We start from the raw sequence: 20,902 nt of genomic DNA, 5'->3' as shown, positions 1-20,902 counted from the left end.
AAAGGGTGCATTTTGCTACTTACTGAATGGATCTTTAGCAATAATCGAACCCAAAGTCTCAAGAGGTTCAGATTCTCCCTCCTTGTTGACGGCCTTTACTCGGAACTTATATTCGTGTCCAGGCACAAGACCATCGACTGTATACTCTGGTACATCGGATTTGCCTACAGGCAGCCAAATGCCCGTGTCTGGATCGAACTTTTCAACCAAATAGCTCTCTATTGGCTCGCCCCCGTCGTCCTTTGGTTTTTTCCATTTTAGTTTACAGCCGTCCTTATGTATATCTGATACTTCCAAGGGGCCTTCAGGCTTGCCAGGCTTACCTAATTTTCAAAAATACAAGGATTATTTGATTTATTCGTGTTTCCCTCAAAGAACTTACTTATAATATTTATTTGGAACTCCACTTGGTCCTGGCCATAGAGGTTATGAGCAGTAATCTTATAGAGTCCGGTATCCTTTCGTTCGGGGTTGTTATTGATATATTTCGTGTTGTATGGTACATTCTCTATACGGCTGGATGTTGTCGACTGTAAAGATTTATTATTCTGTGTCCAAGTAACCTCGGGTGCCGGTTCTCCGGACACGTTAATGTCCAAAAAGATTGGTTCTCCAGCCTTGACGTTGTAAGTCCGAATGTTTCTACCGTCAATCTTGGGCGCCACTGTTTAATATAAAAAAATGTATACATATGAATACGTTTCCGAAACATTTAAAAAATAAAATAAATCAGTGGCATAAGAATGAGAATAAGAAACTACTTACACTTTCTCGGCTTAGTGATGATAGTCTTGCTAGTGTCAGATGGTTCACCGGGCCCGGCCGCATTAACGGCCTTGATTCGGAACTCATACGCGCAGTTTTCGTTTAGGTTCGGCACTGTCGCCTTGCACTCATCCCCGAAAGCTGGAGCAGCTACCTCAGCTCCTTTGATCCACTTGTCGGTGCCTTTTTCGCGTTTTTCAACAACGTAACTGGTGACGGGTGAGCCACCATCGTTGAGTGGTGGGCGCCATACCAAATCTACATGATCCTTATCCCAGTCCACTGCTTCTGGAGTACCGGGCTTGCCCGGCTCATCAAATGGATTTTTCGCAATAATAGATTGCTCCCCAACCAACGGTTCGGACTCGCCCTCAGTATTTACAGCTAACACCCGGAATTTGTATTCATGTCCAGGCTCCAAATTATTCAGTTCAGCGAATGGCTCCTTGAAGCGACCAGATGGCATCCAACGTCCAGTCTCCACGTCCATTTTTTCCACAACGTAATGCTCTATTGGCAGACCACCATCATCTAGGGGAGCATTCCATTTAAGTTTGCAGCCCTCTTTGTGCACATCAGTAACACGCAGTGGCCCCTCTGGGGCACCCGGCTTGTCCAGTACAGAGACTTCAAATGAAGCTTCGTCGTGGCCAGATTCATTCTCGGCCTTTATGGTATATTTTCCCGTATGCAGTCTCTTAGCAAATGGCACAGCCAGCTTGGTGCGATATGATTCCATATCAATATTGTAGTCGCTGTCGTCGTTCTCAAGGCGAGCCTTATTATGGAACCAGGTTTTGGTCGCTGGTGGTTCTCCAGATACCTTGATGTCGTACCGAATGTGTTGGCCTGCTTTAATGGTGATATCCTTAATATTGGTTCTATCAATTTTGGGTGGTGCAAATCGGTCCTTTGCGGTCATTTGATCTGATGGTTCGGAAGGCTTGCTTTGGCCTGCCTTGTTGACGGCTTTAACTCTAAATTGGTATTTATTGCCTTCAATGAGGTCATTAACGCGTGCCTTGCAGTCAGGCGTATTTGTTTCCAGCACCTTTTGCCACTTTCCGGTATTGTTGTCCTTCTTTTCTACAATATAACCAGTAACTGGGGCTCCACCATCGTCGTCAGGGGCCCTCCACTTAAGATCGCAATGGTTGGAAGACCAGTCGGAGATTTGAGGCTTGCCGGGAGTGTCAGCTGCGTCAAATGGATTTTTAGCTGTAGTCGGTGTGTCAGTTACTAGGGGTTCCGACTCTCCTTCACTATTGACAGCTTTGACGCGGAATAGGTATTCCTTGCCTTCTGTCAGACCTGTAACGTCGGCTTCTGGCGATTTGGTTGTGAGAACTGGAACCCATCGACCTGTTTCCGTGTCCATGCGTTCAACAACATAATGCTCAATGGGTTCTCCTCCATCATCTTCAGGCTTATCCCATTTCAGGTGAACGCTTTCGGCAGTTACGTCGGAGACGGCTAAAGGACCCTTTGGCTTGCTGGGCTTGCAAAGCACATCCAGCTCCACTTCAACTGTATCGGTGCCTGAATCGTTTTTGGCTGTCACGATGTACGTTCCTCGATCAGCTCGCCTTACCTTTGGCATAATAAAAGTAGTCTTGTATTCCTCATTTTCGATTTTGATTGTGTCGCTAGATTTGATTTCCGCACCATTGTATGTCCATGTAATTTTTGCGGGGGGTTCTGCCTTCACTGCAGCGTCCATATGCAACATTTGTCCACTGCGCATGATTTTCTTTTGCAGGTTCTTTCGATCGATATGAGGCTTCAGGAAGCGCGGCTTGGCCACCACAGATTTGGAAACATCACTGGGGTCGCTAGGTCCAGCTCTATTAACTGCCACAATACGAAACTCGTACTCATGGCCCTCTTCGACACCGGTTACGGTACCCTTTGTCTTGTCACCAGGAACTGTGCCGGCATCTACCCAAGCCCGTCCCGATTTATCACGCATTTGAATGATATATTTCTGAATTGGAGCGCCGCCGTCGCTCTTGGGCGCGTCCCAGGCCAAGTCCACAAAATCTTTGTCCCAGTTAGTAGGCTCTGGCCTGCCAGGCTTGTCTGGCTCGTCAAACGGATTCTTTGCAATAATTGGCTTTTCCGTTTCCAAATCCTCTGATTCTCCCTCCTTATTGACAGCCCTTACGCGGAACTTATATGGTTTTCCCTCATGAAGACCAATCACCTTCGCCTCGGGCTCTGTACTCTTTCCGCATGGAAGCCACTGGCCAGTATGCGGATCGAGTTTTTCTATTTCATAATAGTCAATTGGCGCACCGCCGTCATCTTCCGGCTTTTCCCACTTGAGCTTGCAACTATGTTTGGTTATATCATTGACTTGCAAGGGACCCTTCGGCTTTCCTGGCTTACCCAACACTGTCACTTCCAATTCAGCTTCATCCTCACCGACTTCGTTTGCAGCTTTAATTGTGTATTTTCCGCTTTGTGGTCGCTTGGCGCGCATTACAAAGAACTTGGTGTTGTAGTCAATGTTATCAATTTTGATGCCCTCCTCGTCGCTGACTAAAGGAGCTCCATTGAAGAGCCACTCCACCTTCGGTGCGGGCTCACCCCTTATGTTGATGTCCAAACTGATTGATAGGCCAGCTTTCACAATTACAGGTGAAAGATTTGTGCGGTCAATGTGGGGTTTCACTGTAGAATTATAAAGAATAAGAGATAGGCTTTTATACATGGTATACGTATAGAAATATTCAGAGACTGCAAAAACTTACAAAATCGAGGTTTGGCTGTGTGCCAATTGGTTTGCTCGGATGGATCAGATGGGCCGGCCTTGTTAACGGCACGAACGCGGAATTTATATTGTTGTCCCTCCTCCAATTTCTTAACGACGCCTTTGCAAATCGGACCATCTGTTTCAAGAGCTTTAACAAACTCTCCAGAGTCCTTGTCCATAACTTCCACTATATACCCAGTAATGGGAGAGCCGCCATCTCGAATTGGTCGCTCCCATTTCAGTTTAACATGATGCTCATCCCAGTCCTCGAGCTCCGGTAGTCCAGGTGGAGCTGATACATCATACGGATTCTTGGCAGTGATAGCCGAGTCAGTTTCAAGGGGTTCAGATTCGCCCTCTTCATTTACTGCCTTCACTCTGAACTGGTATCGGTGGTTTGGATCCAAGCCCTTTACATCAATATCTGTCTTCTCAGGATCTACCGATCCAGCCGGCACCCATTTGCCTGTTGCGGTATCCATCTTTTCTACTACATAGCCTGTAATGGGTACGCCTCCGTTATCCTTGGGCTTCTTCCATTTAAGTTTGCAGCCTTCCTTATGAATATCTGAGACCTCCAACGGACCTTCGGGCTTAGAGGGCTTGTCAATGATTATTACCTCTACCTCAGCTTCGTCCAGGCCGTTTATGTTTTCAGCTCGTAGCTTGTACATGCCGCTCTCTTTTCGAGATGTATCCAACAAGGTTAGTTTAGTATTATAGTCTTCGTTATCTAACCGTACTTGACCGCTGGCAGTTAAATCCTTTTCTTTGAAAATCCATGTTAGAGTAGGTGCTGGCTCTCCCTTGACATCCACATCGAACTTAACTGTTTGGCCAGCTCGAACTTTGATGGGCTTCATTTTCTCGCGGTTAATAGATGGCTTAACTAGAAATTATAAATGAATAAATATGAGTCAATGGAAAATCAAAAGTCTGGGAATGCATTATCAAATGAATAAATCTGCTTGTGCCTTTGGCTTAACATTAGCGCAGTTCAGAGATATTTTAAAGCTGTGGAACAGAGTTAGTTTTCCATTTTTACTCGCGCAAAAAGCAGTCTTACGATTCCTTGGCTTGGCCAAATGTGGTTCTGTTGCATCGCTGGGCTCGCTGCGACCAGCTTTGTTTATTGCGCGAACACGGAATTGATACACATTGCCTTCAGTGAGGCCATCGACGGTTGCTTCAGGTGCAGGTGTCTTAAAGAATGCATATTTTACGAAATCGTTAGAATGGTATAAATTATAATTAGCTTTTTACGAGTATACTATTCTGGTTATGACAAATTTTGCGTCTATATCATTACTTACATTAGTTGTGAGTACTTCATCCCAAATGGGTGAGAACTTATCTTTCTTTTCGATAACGTAACCAACAATCGGAGCACCACCATCATCTTTAGGGGCCTCCCACTTCAACTTGACCATATGCTCATTGTAGTCATCAATTTTGGGTGTACCTGGCTTGCTGGCAGCATCATATGGATTCTTTGCTATAATGCTGCCATCGGTCTCCAGGGGTTCCGATTCCCCTTCCTCATTAATGGCCTTAACCCGAAACTGATATTCATGACCTTCTTGAAGACCCTTGACATCAAGTTCGGTATCATTGCCAGAGGTTCGACCCACAGGTACCCAACGGCCTTGCTTTTTATCGAACTTTTCCACTTGGTAAGCCGTGATGGGCTTGCCACCATCATCCTCAGGTTTCTTCCATTTGAGCTTGCAACTGTCTTTAGTAACGTCCTTCACATCCAATGGTCCCTTTGGCTTACCCGGCGGGCCAAGAATATTTACTTCAACTGTGGCTTCATCCTCGCCATGCTCATTAACGGCACGGATTTTATAGATGCCTGTATGCTTTCTGACAGTGTCAATAATTGAAATTTTTGTATTGTAAGGTATGTTTTTAATTTCACTATTGCTTGGTAGTTCCGTTGGCTTGAGCTCGGTATCATTTTGAAACCATGTTATTGTTGGCGCAGGTTCACCACGAACATTAACATCATACTTGATGGGTTTACCCGCGCGAACCAACAGTGGCTTCAGGTTGGTTCGATCAATGCGCGGTTTCACTGTAGAAAGGAACAAAAAAACAAGTGAATTATTCATAACCGTGAATAATTGAAATAGCAGATTTTAAATTTGTTTTAATGGAGCCACAGTCTATTGACTTACATTTTTTATACTTCACAATCTGAGGTACACTTGCATCTGATGGGGGCGACGGTCCGGCTTTGTTAACGGCCACAATACGGAACTGATATTCTCCATATTCCTGAAGACCAGCGACTGTAGCTTCCAATTGGTCACCTGGTATTTCCAAAGCCTTTTCCCACTCGGGTTTATTTTTGTCTTTCTTTTCAATGATATATTTCTGGATTGGGGCACCTCCATCATTGTTAGGCGGAGTCCATTTTAAGCTTACACTTTGATTATCATAATCGGTAACCTCGGGAGTGCCCGGCTTGTTGGGCTCATCGAAGGGATCTTTTGCCACGACGCCGACCAAAGTAGTCAACGGCTCGGACTCACCTTCTTCGTTGACAGCAGAAACGCGGAACATATACTCTGATCCGGGGTTCAGCCCAGTCACATCGAAGCTAGGCGGCTCTTTTTCACCAGGTGACCGCCCAACTCGCACCCATTTGCCCGTAGCTGTGTCCATTTTCTCAACCACGTACTCCTTGATAGGAACTCCTCCATCGTCTTCGGGTTTTTTCCATTGCAATGTGCAGCCCGTTGCTGTTACGTCACTAACGGCAAGAGGTCCTTTCGGAGAGCTGGGCTTTCCTAGCACAACCAATTCCACGGTCTCGCGGTCCACGCCATTACGATTTTCTGCTTTCAGAGTGTAGAAACCACTGTCCTTGCGCAGGGCATTACTGATGACGAAGTCGGTGTGATAGTCGACATTTTCGATCTTGATCCGATCCCCATTAGTCAGTGGGATATCGTCTCTCCAGCTCCAATGCAGTTCGGGTACTGGCTCCCCACTGACGTCCACTGACCATTTGTGGGTGCGACCACTTTTGATAGTTACGCGTTTAAACGTAGATCTATCAATCTTTGGTTTGACTATAAATTGAATGGAGATAAGTTCACAACAACAGTTAATTTAAGTTCCACTGTAAAACATTGGAGGGATGCACAACTACATACATGTGTACATACTACGCAATAGAAGCGTTGTCAGTAGGCAAAGCTGGTGCATTTTGCTGTGAATTATTATGATTACTATGATCAGCGTGTCACATATGCATATGAGCATAACAACACAATAAGCAAAAAATAATACTTAATAATATGTTCTTTTATTCCTTTGTAGTTTCCAGTAGATTACCTTTGGGAAAATGTATAATTGGAAATTATTAGCTGTTACTAACATGCAATCTGCGTGCGTCCTCTCTCCCCAGTCTGGGTGACGACTGTTCCAAAAGTATATTTTGCATTGGTTCGCTATGCTATAAAATATTCTATCTAGTCTCTTTATTTCAGCGTTGATACCGTTGATTGATATGTATACTATGTATGCTTGTACATCGCATACATATGTATGTGGTCAAACATAGACTAGACTAGACTGTATAGTTTCTTTTATTATTATTTTTAATTAATTTGTCTAATTTTCCCACTACTTTTAGCATTTTGAAATTGTATTGGGCAAAAGCTAAAAAAAAATAAAAGCGAATTAAGATGATAATGGTTAAAATGGGTATGATATTTAATGGTTTGAACTGAAAGCAAAATAAGTTCATTAGAGGCATATAAAATATGTTTCTGCTTGCTAAATGTGTGCTAAATGTTAAGCCAAAGCTAGAATAACAGAATGTGCTTTAAGAAAATAAAGTAAGATTAGATAGAATGGACATGGACTTTCGCATGACTTACGGTTTCTGTGTTTGCAAAGGTGATTGTCAGTTGGCTGCGATGGCTCGGATGGACCAGCCTTATTAACTGCACGTACTCTGAACTGATAGACCATTTTTTCCTTGAGGCCCTCCACCTGGCATTCCGGAGTGGGGTCCTCTGTTTTCGCTACCTCGCTCCAAGTTGGTGAGAACTTGTCTTTGATTTCGATGACATAGTGAGTAATGGGTCGGCCACCATCTGATGGTGGTCGCTTCCATTTAAGCAATACACTCTTGTTGTCGTAGTCATCGATAACTGGCTGACTGGGTGGACTTGGGGGATCGTAGGGATTCTTGGCCACGATAGCGTCGGTTGTCTCGAGCGGCTCTGATTCGCCTTCTTTATTAATGGCTTTAACGCGGAATTTATATTTCTTGTTTGGAGTTAGTCCCTTGAAATCAAAAGAGGTCTCATCTGGACCCACTTCGCCCGCAGGTATCCAACGTCCTGTCTCTTCGTCCATCCGTTCTAAGGCATAGCCCGTTATTTCGCAGCCACCGTCATCTTGTGGACTCTTCCATTTCATTTTGATATGGTTAGCCCTAACCTCATCTGGCTCGAAAGGACCACCCGGAGCCAATGGCCGGTCTAGAACTACAACTTGGGCCTCGGACTCAATAGTGCCAGAGCTGTTTGTGAGCACCAGCTTATATTTTCCTGTGTCCTTGCGGACGGATTTCTTAATGGTTATTGAGGAATTTCTCTCCAGCTGCTCAAGACAAATTCGATTATCGAACTTGAGGTTTTCAGTTTCCTTTAGCCATGTTGCTGTTGGTTCCGGCTCACCATCGTACTTAATGTCAAAGCGAACGGTTTGCCCTTTCTTAACAGTAATATTCTTAAGACCATCACCCACAAGGAACGGCTTAACGAAACGGCACTTGGCAATTATGGATTTAGTCTTGTCGCTAGGCTCACCAGGACCTGCCCGATTAACAGCACGGACTCGGAATTCGTACTGTTGACCCTCCTTGAGGCCATCCACTGTTGCAATTCTTGCTTCGCCGTCTACCTCTTTGCCGGCAACCCAATCGTTTGAGAATTTTTCCTTATACTCGACAATGTACGCAGTGATGGGGTCACCACCATCACTATCTGGTGCTTCCCATTTGAGATCAGCATGATCCTTATCCCAGTCGGTAAGATCAACCGCCTTGGGTTTTCCAGGCTCATCCCATGGATCTTTAGCGAGTATTGTGTTTTTAAATGTGGCTGGATCTGATGGGCCAATCTTGTTTATAGCACGAATACGGAATCTGTACTGCTTCTTTGGCACTAAGTCATCGATTTTCTTTTTACACGGTTCACCAGGTGACACTTCAGCGACAGGCTCCCAACCTTGCTTCTTACTCAAGTCCTGCCGTTCGATCACATATTTAGATATTGGAGTGCCTCCATCATCTTCAGGTGGTGAGAAGTTTACAACACACGATGTCTGATACACATCTGTAACATCGACATTCAGCGGTGGCTGTGGAACGTCCTGGCAGATAATTTGTACATCCTTTGTATCTTCACCTTGACCATTAGAAATTTTAATTTGATACGGCCCTGATAAATCTCTGGAAGGCTTCTTTATTTTGAACGTGACTTTGTCATCGGTCACAGCGACTTCCACATCCTTTACAGACAAGGGCTTGCCGTCCTTAAATAATTTTGCCTCAACTGGGGATTGTTTTGTACCGCTAACTACATTGGGGGGGGGGGGTTGGAAAACAGAATGGCTTGAAAAATGTGTTTTTTTTTTAAATTGTAGCTTAAAAAAAGTAAGGAGTAAGGAGGCCCCTTAAAGTCGCTACGATATAGTGTATGAACGTTATATTTACATACATATTAGAAGGGGAAATTCCGACCTACCTTTGAATGGTACTTCTACCACTACAGGTGCACTAATAGGTCCGGCAAACTCATCAGGGCAATCAATGTTCGGTCTACTTTCTCCCTTTCGCACCGAAAGCTTGCACTTTGAGCTGAGTTGCCCAGATTCGCATGTGATTTCGCCCTCATCAGACAGGTCTAGGCCATTAAAAATGAGCTGATGCTTTCCGCCACCTAAATTTTTGATCTCAATACGTTCATTGGGTACAATTGGTTCCCCATTGAATTTCCAATCACAAGGCGCTGTCTGGTCCTGCAGTTCGACATCCAGCACTAGCTTCTCTCGTTCTACGGCATCTGTGTCTTTAAGTTTCTTATTGAAACGATTTTGGTCTTAAATAGAAAACGGCAAAACAACAATAATTGAAATACAAATATATATATAATCATTTTCAGAAACAATTATGCACTTACAATTAATAATTATTTCCGCCTCGGTCTTGTCCGCATTCGTAGTACATTTGAATTGGCCGGCATCAGTAACTTTACAATCCTTGATGACCAACTTACGCTTCCGACCTTCCTTTACAATTTGTATACGCTTGTCGGGCTTTATTTCCTCATCGTTGCGGAACCATTGCACATCCCCTTGAGCATCATCGATTTCACAGGCGAGTGTCACGGTATCCTTCTCGATGCACTGCTGAGATTTCAAAACCTTGACGAACTTGTATGGGTACTCAACGACTTTCAGAGTACACTCAGTCTTATCGGGTTGTTTGTCCAGTTGGCATCGGTAGTGGCCAGAGTCCTCCAGTAGCGAGTCTTTAATGATAAGCTTAAGGTTGCCATTTATATCTTTAGATATCAGGAAGCGAGGATCATCCGACTCGATCTTTGTATTATCCTTGTACCAATGTACATTTGCCATACTGCTGCTGACGGAACACTCTAATGTAGTTTCATGCTGTGTGAAGCCCTCCAGTTTCTTTTTGAGTGGCTTCGTAAATGTATATGTAGGATCTGCTTCTTCGACATTCAAGAAAGCCGTGCTTGAAACACCGCCAATTTCGATGGTGTACTTTCCAGTATCTTCCACTTTTGGTTGCGTAATTATCAACTGATATGTATCATTTTCCTGCTTGAATTTAAATTTGCTGCCCGTAAAAACCTCCTACAATTTGGGGGGGAAAAATTTGGGGTCATTGCATACAATTTATTGAAGTTTTCATTGAAATTTTCCAGCTTGGACTTGGATAACCACGGCCCAGTCCAGCTGTCATACTTACATCCTTGCGGAATAGCCACTTTGGCTTGCAGTTTGGTTTGCTGAACCTGGCCTCAAACACAACCTTTTTATCCTTTCCCTCCTTTGCAAACTGGTCAATCAATGGACTAAGGAACGACTCCACCTTCTGTGCTCATACATCGCGAGGTTTGTGTTGTCAAAAATGGGTAAAGTTTTGTAAATTGGATATACGATTACTAAGCGCTCTTTAGTGTTCCATTTTGTTCATTGACTTAATACAAATAATGTAAACACACAACGTACGTACATATGCATGTGTGTATGTACTATAGACTCCCCCTCACCGTCAAAAAACTGTCATCGAATCAATCGAGTCAATCGCACATTACACACATCATATGTATTATGTGTGTATAACATTATTTTGATTTGTTAGCTTAGATCCAATTCATGCTTACGCTTAATCAAATGCTCAAAAAACAAAAAATATTTCTGTTTTGTCAGTCATAAGAGCATAAGCATATGATTAGCTCTTTCAGTATTATGACATTGCGTATTGTATTCCATGCAACAATAGCAACACTGCCCAAGTATACTACACTGCCCAATCAATAGGTTCTAAAAACACAGAAAAAAAACCCTAGCTCTCCAGCGTTATGATATATTATATTCATATATTCAAAAATCTAAATATTTGTTTATATAATACTAGATTTTAGCCAAATTTAAAAATGATGTTCAATAAAAATATTAGGCAGAGTACATAGTACCTATCGATTGGATGTAATATATAAGCACAATTTATATTTAATTGGGATAGTGTACTTGGTAAAATTGTTGAACATTTTCTCACTTCTGAAAAATGTTTTGTACCAAGTATGCTTAGTGTGAATTTTTTGTTGATACTTATCGTATATCGAATTTTTAGTTAGATTGGTCGATCTGTCAGTTGGTCTTATTATAGTATGTATGCAAGTAAGTAGAATATTTCCAAAAAATAAGCAGTAAAGATGCGTATGTTCGAAGTTGATATACTTAATGTGGAAGCTGTTAGGCGAAATAGAATAGCCAGCCAGCCCAGCCAGAATACATATCCAGCGAAGCAAAATACAAATGGCTGAATGCCGAAAACATCAAATTATATTGGAAAACTCGTATATCTAAAAAAAATTTTAGCTATTGGCTTTAGCAAAAAACTTGCCACAGCCGCGTTATGGGAGGCCGTACTGTTCTACCATTCATGTCGGTAAAAATAAAACAAAATTCACATTTACAAGTTTACATATACATATATTCCATATATGTAGGGAAATGCGTTGATTTGTAGAACGGATTACGCTCCAAAAAGAGGCTTCAAAAAGCAACATTTGTTGTCTCACCTCTGCAACGTTAGGTAATACACGTAATTATAATCACAATAATAATTCATTTTGAGTATTAAAACTAGAATAGTGACAGAGCGCACCTCCTCTCGTCGAAACGGATGCAGCGTCGGCCAATCGGGGATCAACTCAGCTAAAGATGGCCTACGTGATGATGGCCCCTATATTGCAGTTATAATAATCAGATAGTAATATATGCATATAATCAAATCTATCTATGTCTTATTAAAGTTCCCTGAGTTTTTCAAATGTATATAACACATATACAAGATCATATTCCCTTGAAATGGTGCATATGTACATCTACGTATGAAAATTTTCACTGAAGAATGCAACTTTTGCAATGCAATTTTTGTTCACTATTCGGTAAATACTATGATTATGTGATTGAGCGCTAAAGCAAATTGATGTGTATCTTCGTTTGACTGGGGTTTAGTAAATTCAACTCAAGCTAGAGCGAACGATTGGTTAGACTCCGAGTTGGCACAATGATTGAGTTCGTTTTATTTAAACCGAGTATAAAGAAATTCTCTGGAAACACTTCATGTTTCGAAAGACTTTAACATATGTAGTTATAATCAAGGTGCCAACTCAGAATGAAATTCATCTCAGCATCGTCAGTTATTTGCATTGATTGGTATCATATATGATACACACATATAGAATGCACGTATTTATGCAATCCGATCGCTCCTTACCCTTTCAACTTTTTTAAGGGCCGGCAATGGTTTTTCGGTCTCTTTGAGATCACCCCAATTGGGGTCCTGTTCTTCTTTGTCCCATTTTTGATAACGACGTTTTTTGAGCATGGCACGGAAATCCATACCACTTGAATCAGACACATATAACTGCATCTCGGCCGAATCCTCTCCATGAATATTGGACACCACAACCTTATATTTGCTCTCATCATTGGGCTTGCACTTACGCATACACAAAGTGATTGTGTTTGTTTGCCCATCCGTGAGGAACTTATACCGACCGCCCTCAAGGATTTCCGTAACACCTTTGTAAAATTTGAATGTGGGTGCCGGACTGCCCTCGACGCCAACCGTAAGGTAAGCTGTCGAGTCTATAAGACAAAGAACACGAAATAAACAGATACATATGTTAGTCAGACTTAATTATTTGAATACATAATACACAAGACACGAAAGGTAGAAGGTTGATTTTTAAAATTCTGCTCATACGACAGCTATATACATATGTACATAGATATGATATATAGTACATACCTTCCACCACTGAGTACGACTCTTGGACATCAATAATAGAGGGAGGGCCGCCATCGCCGACATCGCGTAGGGGTGTGGATGGCTTGTTAATAAGATCTTCCAGATCTTGAACGCTGGGACGGCGAACATCGATCGAGGGTCGTCTCCGCTGTTAGCCACAAACATTTAGTAAAACATTTGGACAGTAGACAAAAACATACATATAAATAAGAGAGTCTGTTATTAATTTCACAATTTGGCGATATTAGATAGAAATCTGGATAACATTCAAGACATCCAACTTTAAATTGTCCATAACATGAAATATAATACGTGTAGTGTATGTAATTTCTGTTTTCAAAGTTCCGATTATAATTATGTACATAAATTCAAAATCAAAATGCATACTGCGGGACGGGGTAAGGATGGGTATACCAACTGCAAAGTAACATTAATCTATAACTACAATCATTCTACAAAATACATATGAAATGATTCTACTTTAACAAGGAATGAAACTTGAAATACATATGAAATGATTCTACTTTAACAAGGAATGAAACTTGAATTCTGGTTAAATACGTACATATGTACATATGTACATGGTAAATGAAAATAGAATAACTTGCTGCTTGCACTGATTTTAAGCTTTTCAAATATATAAATATTAAAAAAAATAATTTTTAATTCTAACTTGCAACGTAATTGCAAAAATATTATATAATTTTGATTATCATTTTCTAAATAACTGGTATTAATGACATGTGTAGATTAGATATACGTATCTTAAGTTTGAACATTTACACGCACAAAGTTAGCCCCCCTACTCTTTTAGCTACATACATACATATGTATCTATATATTTTCTACACTTTACTTCGTTGACATAAAGAACAAAAAAAAATGTAGTAAAATTATTATGTTTTCCAGATGTGTGAGGTGCGATCCGACAGTTGAACAGGGAAGCATTATTTCAACACGGATGGAAGATTGGCAAGCTGGCCATATCTTTAACCATATCCACCAAAATTCTAATATACTCGTTTGTGCTATGCAAATACAAATATTTATTTTCTCAATGATTATTGTAATCAATCATTATTGTAATTGTAATATATTCTAAAAGTATGTACAGTACATGAAATTAACGTTTAGGATTACATTCGTGGTGCGTCAGTAATAGTTGAGGACACAGCTCACGCCCATGACCACATTCCAATGGAATTTTCAGAGTGCAGTGTCGTTTGCGAATGTTGCAAACATAAGGAGACTATCTCTATTCACTCCTGTCCCCCTCTCTTTATATTTATACACTTAGTCGGGATTGTGCTTGAAATAAAAAAACTATGGGTATTTACAAAGTTTGAATACGGAATGTTACATACGTCCTTCTAAGTACAGATATGTATAAAATAATAAACTTTCATTCATGTCAGTGGCCAACGAAAAGCAAGCGAACAGACAATAAAAGAATATATGTATGTGTGATCATTTGACCACAATTTTAAGACCTGTTTCGTGTCCCCCATTTCTCCAGGTCGCTGTTGCTTTTGCTAACATGATCAAGAAAAATAAATGTGTTAAATTAAAGTTAAAGACATTACAAAAAATTATAAAATTTGATTGTTGCTAAATATTTCACTTCACATATTTATCCGCATTGTTCTTTCACCATCTTTCGAGGTTCTATTAATTACTATATTATCTTTCTGTACATACAACAATGCCGAGACGTAACAAGAATTTACGAAGTCATTCTTTTACTTTGAAAACCAAGACTTGTTGTGCCGACTTACAGTAGACTTACAATACTTAAATCTCATTAATTGAATAAGAAATGGAACATGCACTAAACTCTGCTTCCAAACACGACACGGAATCCAGGTTCATACTTAATCCGATCAGCATAAAAAAGATCAACGACTACTGTTAATACCATGGTGGGTGCTATTAGTTATTTGGACAACAGATGTCGGTTTTAAAATTTGTACTAAGTAGGACCTGAACTTAGTATCGACTGTGCTTCTGAGCAATACTTAATGGTAACAAGTACTCGAAGTTTCCACTGCACACAGCTGTTCGTACAGGTTTAGGTTGTGGGTGTGGTGTGAGCATGGACAGCCGACATAAAATAGTATGTATGTATGTTTGTTTGGAACTCATGGAATTGAAGTAACTTTTTTTGAGTATCCAGTGAATTTTTAACAAAAACTACGCTGTGTGTGGTTTTATGTCAGTTTCTTTGTTATAAAGTGTGTGTGTGTGTCGAGGTGGATGGCAATGGCAGTTCACCAAATGTTAACAAGGAATGCGACCAAGACTACTTATGGAAAAATAAAGCGCAGCTAACTCTCACCTGTCCTTCACCGACCTCGCCTGGCCTCAACAACTGTAATATTACGAGTATGTTTGAATTGTATTATATTGCTAAACAACATATGTACATACTACATCATTTCATTGAATCGATTCGATTGGGCTGGTACGAATATGTATTTATGTATGTTAATATGTAAGGTACCAGTACTTATGTGCAGGACTGAGTTTTAAAAATCAGTGTGGTTATGGATAGTATTAAGGATGCTTTATACCCGTTATAGTAGTAGACGGCATTTGGGTCCCTTTTAGCTCCCCACTCTATCTCGTACATCTGTACATCTCTTAAATACATATGTAGTTTACATATCTATTCTTTAAATTAGAAGTCTATAAAGAAATCTAAAAAATACTAGTATGCCAAAAAAAAATGTAATTGCACCTTAAATACTTATCAATCCATAATTTCAAACGAACTTGGATGAATCTGATTAGATCTGATGATAGAAATTCTGGATCTAGAAGCTGCCTTTTCACACGCGACACTATTAATTGAACAATATACTTCAATTGCATATACCGTTATGAATCTGAACTGTACGATATACGTATATTCATAGCCACATAGTAGCTTTGAGGCTGCATCGTTAAATGGAAACAGCTAGCTCATCTACACGAAAATATGAGTGCCACCGCCTCTTGCACATAAATATGCATATAAATATGAGAATATATACATAATTCATAATGGCAAGAATTTTAATATATACATACGCGTAGTGTATGTACTCATCGGCTGACACAGTGGCCACTCGAGCATCCAACATAAGCCACTCACACTAGCCTAGCCGATCTCAAATGATAATAGGGCTACGCGCAAAGGAAGGGCTACATACTCGTTGCTTTTAAACATTTTCAAAAGCCATTGCTTTGATATTTGTTCTTGTTGGCTACCTTTTGTCGTAACTTCACTGTACTATATAAATAGGAGGGTACATATGTTTGCTATATCTAGGGACGCAAAATATGTTCTAATTTTAGACTATGCAAGTTTATTCGTTTGGGTCTTTTTTAAAAATTTTTTATTGCTTAGAACTACAGCGAGGGAGAATACGACACGATATAATTAGACGTGTTGGAAGGCCACCCTGTTTAGGTAGGCACAGAATATCAAAACAGTATTAATATAATATGAAAACGAATATAGAATACATATACACATCCATATGTGCATACATACAATAAATATGTAGAGAGAATGCTTCATGGCCAAGGCGGAAATTTGAGTTTCATCGTTTGAACATACGTATTTTCCGCAGAATTTGGAATTAAAAACAGTTAAGAACTTCGTAATTTATTTCGTTTGATTTTATTTTTTGGTAAGATACTGATACTGAACTGATTTGAAAACTTTACATTCTCTTGGTCATGCGGATCATGCGAGAATCGCAGTACGTCAGTTTAATTTTTAAGGGTCGACTCAGATTACACTGTAATAGTCCAATACCCAATTACCCCGAAAGCACCTCATATGAAATTTTAATTTGAAATCCGCAATTTGGTCATACATACATTTCGTATTTGTTCGGATGCGTTATTTGCCAATAACCAGAAATATATGATGATTTTGACGTGATCAAAGGTACGAGTACCAGATTTTCCCAAAAAAATACTTTAGAGTTCTTAAAAGAACTAGTCACTTGGCTAGAGCTCGCATTGCTTATTGTGTTAAGAAATTGAGAAAAATGTCGGAGGTTTCTTACCCGTGCGTCCAATACTTCTCCCGGCCGGAGTTTCTTCTATGGTTGTTGGTGTTTGTTTGTTGATTGTGTTGAGTTGAGGGGGGATTGGCGGTGTAGTAAGTGTGTACGAGTGTTGTTGTTGAATGCAAAGGGTATGCGTTGGAAGATTGTTTTGTTTGTTTGTTGTTGATATTGTTGAAGAACATTGTTTTGTTGGTTTGTTATTTAATGGAGTGTTTTGGTTTATAGGTTCATTGATTGGATTGATTGTTGTTTAGTTTTGAGGACAATTTGCATATTTGGTAGATACATAGAAGGGAACACAGGAAATACATATATAAATTAGCTACTTTCAATTTATCACTAAATACTATTCGTAAGGCGTTCATACATTTTCACAAAGTTAAGAACAGTTAATCGAGAAAGCAATTTACGAGTACACATAAGCATACCATACATATTTTTTATTACTTACGAGCATAATACATATATGCATCTGTACTCTTAATAACTAAAGCTCAATACGTACATAAATACACATAGAATTATAAAAAAATTGCAAGCTCTCAGGCACTAATTCAGTGTCCCTTCCATCACAGAAACCTAGACTGGTTAACCATCAAAATCGAATTATACACACAGCATAGTTTAAGACTAGCCGTTTCCCTTTAAACGACTGAGATGCGAAATTAATGCAATTCTAGCACGCTAAGAGTGGAATTCATGTTGACTTGACAAGCGTACGGGTATTATAAATTTCTGATGAAACTTATTTAGCGTATATACAGCAGCTAAATAAAACTGACTATTCAAGCAAAACTGAAAAATAGGCCCTACATATGTATGTATTCAATTTACATATGCACATATGTGTGTAGTCAGGACCAAGATGTATTTAATTGGAGTGAATTAATTTAGATTGACATTTATTTGTTTCTCAGGTTACTTGCACAATTATATGTGCCTACGAGTAGCATTGAAATACCTAACGTATCGATACGACAAGATTATCGTTGTCTTATGTAAATAGCATAGTGAAAGGTGATAATTGTAAATGTATATGTATATGTATATGTATATGTATATGTATATGTATATGTATACGTTTGTTATCACATTTAGATATAAATGGCAAATTTACCTCATCATTGATAATTAGTGATGGTCGGCGACCCGTATCGGCTGGAGGGATAAGAGAGCCGCGTCGACTTGGTGGCTCTGGTGCTAAGGATGGACGCTTCTCCCGTATCACCTCGATCTTTGGTGGATCTCCAGGTGCTGGCGGCTGCATTTTGGGCACCTTTGGCCTTTCCTCCTGTTTCAAATAATATATTAATGGAAAAACGGGGTTTTTGTTACTCGATCTACACATTCTACAAATTTATGTAAATCATTTGCCTAGATAGTATAGTCTTTATTATAATAATTGTTGGAAATGGTTAGCAGATTTTTCGGAACTCGCTGGTGGGTTGGAGTAATTAATCGTTTACCGCAGTTATTGTAAAGTTGAAGGATGCCATTGTAAATTGCTTTTGAGGAATTCTTTAGAAATAAAAGAATTTTATCACAGATTCCAACCAATGGTACGAGCGTTCATGTTAGTAGTACATTGTGAGTTAAGCTTGTTTTCTGTTTGCACTTTTTTGAATCACTCAAAAATAAAAGCGTGATAATTTCCAATTTTTCAACCGTTTGGCAAGAGCGTCAAGCGGAGACAGACATCGAACAGATTAAATGGTACATGCACACAATTTTGACAAAAGATTTTTCAACACATTAAATATATAAATATAAGATATATTTATACATAATAACATAATATACTACCTACGTACATATGTATATATTTATTATAAAAATATGTAGATATTTTCAGAAACATTCCTATTAAACCAACTTGCCTAGTGATATTCAACGGAACACAACGCATAGCATAGCCGTTCGGCGAATATTTAACTCTAATACTTTGCTTTTTTATTACGAGTATGTATACATATTCACATGTACAAGCAATGAACACAATAATTCTTAACTAGACTCAACTACGAATTAAATATTACACAAAATACAGGAGAACAAACGAATAAACCGTACGGGTGGCTTTGATTAATGATCATTTGTAGTCATGGAAATAGTTACTTGACCAATTGGTTTGATCGGTTTCGGTTTCCAAGTTTCACTTTTTCACAAACCATTCGGTTATATAGTATTTATAGATGTTATGGATAAGTATAGCTAACTCCATTCTTACCTTGGGTGGCTCTGAAGGCAATTGTACTACTGGAGGCCTAATGTCCGGGGTGATAATGGATGGTGTAGGTTTCTCTGATTTAGTTTTATCAATGTCAACATGTTCATATTTTTCTAGGCTGGGACGCTCATAGTCATCCAAAACGGCTAGAGCCTCGGGCTTTTTCAATACGGATATTTTTGCCTTTGACGCTTTTGTAGGACTAAACTGCTCCATTGCATTTGCCTTTGACCATTAACAAAATTAAAATGAAGGAAGTATTAAAGTGGATATAAGGAGTGTTCGAGTATATGTATTTACGTATGTATATATATATAGTTACATAAGACGCATAATAAAATAGTGAGAGATACAATGAGAGAGATAGAAATTAACAGAAAAAAGGATAGAGAGCGAGCGAAAGAAAAAGTATAGTATAAAAGGTCAGAGTGAAGTACAGAGGAATACAGATCTTCAGCAGCTCAGTTGATTTGAGTAAAAAGAAGATAACTGATCGTGAACAAACAGCTTCAAAGTCAAAGAATCAGGTGAAAATCAGCGAAAAGTAGAAGAACAGGAGAGCGAGAGAGCGCACTGATTCTGCTCCCGACAGGGACAGGTACAGGTAGTGCCATATTGTTACCTTTGTTAATTGTTTGGCTTGCTGTGGTGCAGTTTGCTCATTAGCTTCCTTTATTACTGGTTTCAAAATTACTCCAAGGAATGATTCGTTTTGAATTGGTTCTTTGGTCATCATGTTTCTGATAGAAGATCGACGTCGCTGCTTTATAATATCTATCACTGATGGTTTATCGGCCTGCTAGTAGTAGGTGTATTTCCATTTAAAAATGGTTTTCGTTTTTGTTGAAATTAGTATGTTGGGGATCTTCCTCATCTTATATACATAGTACATTTGTATATGTATTTATACGTACAATCTCCAATAATACATTAAATACATGTGTATGCATGCTCAAAGTAAATTTATTTTCTGATCTCAGAATTGTACCCCTAAAGTTGCATGTACTGATTACTGATAAATAAATAAACGATATTCTTATCGTTTTATCTGCATATGTATATATTTTTATAGCATATTTGGAAATGGTAAGTACACGCCGGCTTGCCGAAATAATACACATGTGCATATGTAAGTGGTCTCGGTTGGTATAGCGGGTTTTTCTAAATTCGACTTACCTCGGGAAGTTTTTCATTTCCAGCCTTTGGTTTTTCCTTCTGAAATTTTACGCCAGACCGAGAGGAGCATAGATTGGATTGGGGTATAGCAACAAAAACAAGATGCAGGGGTTTGAAATTAGTTTCTATACGAGTATGTCATACATGGGTAAGTCCAGAGCATGTATTCAATATACGAGTCTTACCTCTGGTTCGATTATGACCGGCTTAAGTGTTGCGCCATCCCGACTATCTTCGTCATCGGGAAGTTTACCTTTGCCAATTTTGAGACGTTTTGGCTCTTCCGCAGGAGTCTCAACGATTTCTGCCTTCTGTACGCA

At 39.7% G+C, this 20,902-nt stretch overlaps 1 protein-coding gene across 22 annotated transcripts in view; it reads right to left on the bottom strand.

Annotated features, from left to right (window-relative positions):
• Positions 1 to 20,902, bottom strand: part of LOC108164398 (twitchin) — a 50,865-nt gene that overhangs the window by 15,993 nt on the left and 13,970 nt on the right. For 11 of the 22 annotated variants that reach the window (XM_017300028.2, XM_017300035.2, XM_017300037.2 and 8 more), the window contains 20 exons: positions 20,768 to 20,893; positions 20,583 to 20,621; positions 20,029 to 20,205; positions 19,407 to 19,631; positions 18,297 to 18,470; positions 17,177 to 17,212; positions 15,454 to 15,486; positions 13,119 to 13,266; positions 12,582 to 12,955; positions 10,542 to 10,667; positions 9,727 to 10,426; positions 9,292 to 9,645; positions 7,414 to 9,123; positions 5,701 to 6,600; positions 4,834 to 5,597; positions 4,587 to 4,722; positions 3,519 to 4,409; positions 766 to 3,438; positions 383 to 664; positions 24 to 323 (listed from right to left, as the gene is read on the bottom strand). In XM_017300028.2, the coding sequence (XP_017155517.1) occupies positions 24 to 323; positions 383 to 664; positions 766 to 3,438; positions 3,519 to 4,409; positions 4,587 to 4,722; positions 4,834 to 5,597; positions 5,701 to 6,600; positions 7,414 to 9,123; positions 9,292 to 9,645; positions 9,727 to 10,426; positions 10,542 to 10,667; positions 12,582 to 12,955; positions 13,119 to 13,266; positions 15,454 to 15,486; positions 17,177 to 17,212; positions 18,297 to 18,470; positions 19,407 to 19,631; positions 20,029 to 20,205; positions 20,583 to 20,621; positions 20,768 to 20,893 (10,168 nt within the window). The remainder of the gene's footprint in view (positions 1 to 23; positions 324 to 382; positions 665 to 765; positions 3,439 to 3,518; positions 4,410 to 4,586; positions 4,723 to 4,833; positions 5,598 to 5,700; positions 6,601 to 7,413; positions 9,124 to 9,291; positions 9,646 to 9,726; positions 10,427 to 10,541; positions 10,668 to 12,581; positions 12,956 to 13,118; positions 13,267 to 15,453; positions 15,487 to 17,176; positions 17,213 to 18,296; positions 18,471 to 19,406; positions 19,632 to 20,028; positions 20,206 to 20,582; positions 20,622 to 20,767; positions 20,894 to 20,902) is intronic. The other 11 variants (XM_033394341.1, XM_017300039.2, XM_017300025.2 and 8 more) reach the window with 10 other exon arrangements.

This window comes from Drosophila miranda, chromosome 5, assembly GCF_003369915.1.
Source record: "Drosophila miranda strain MSH22 chromosome 5, D.miranda_PacBio2.1, whole genome shotgun sequence".
NCBI classification, from domain to species: domain Eukaryota; kingdom Metazoa; phylum Arthropoda; class Insecta; order Diptera; family Drosophilidae; genus Drosophila; species Drosophila miranda.
This window is presented reverse-complemented; position numbering and strand designations above follow the sequence as displayed.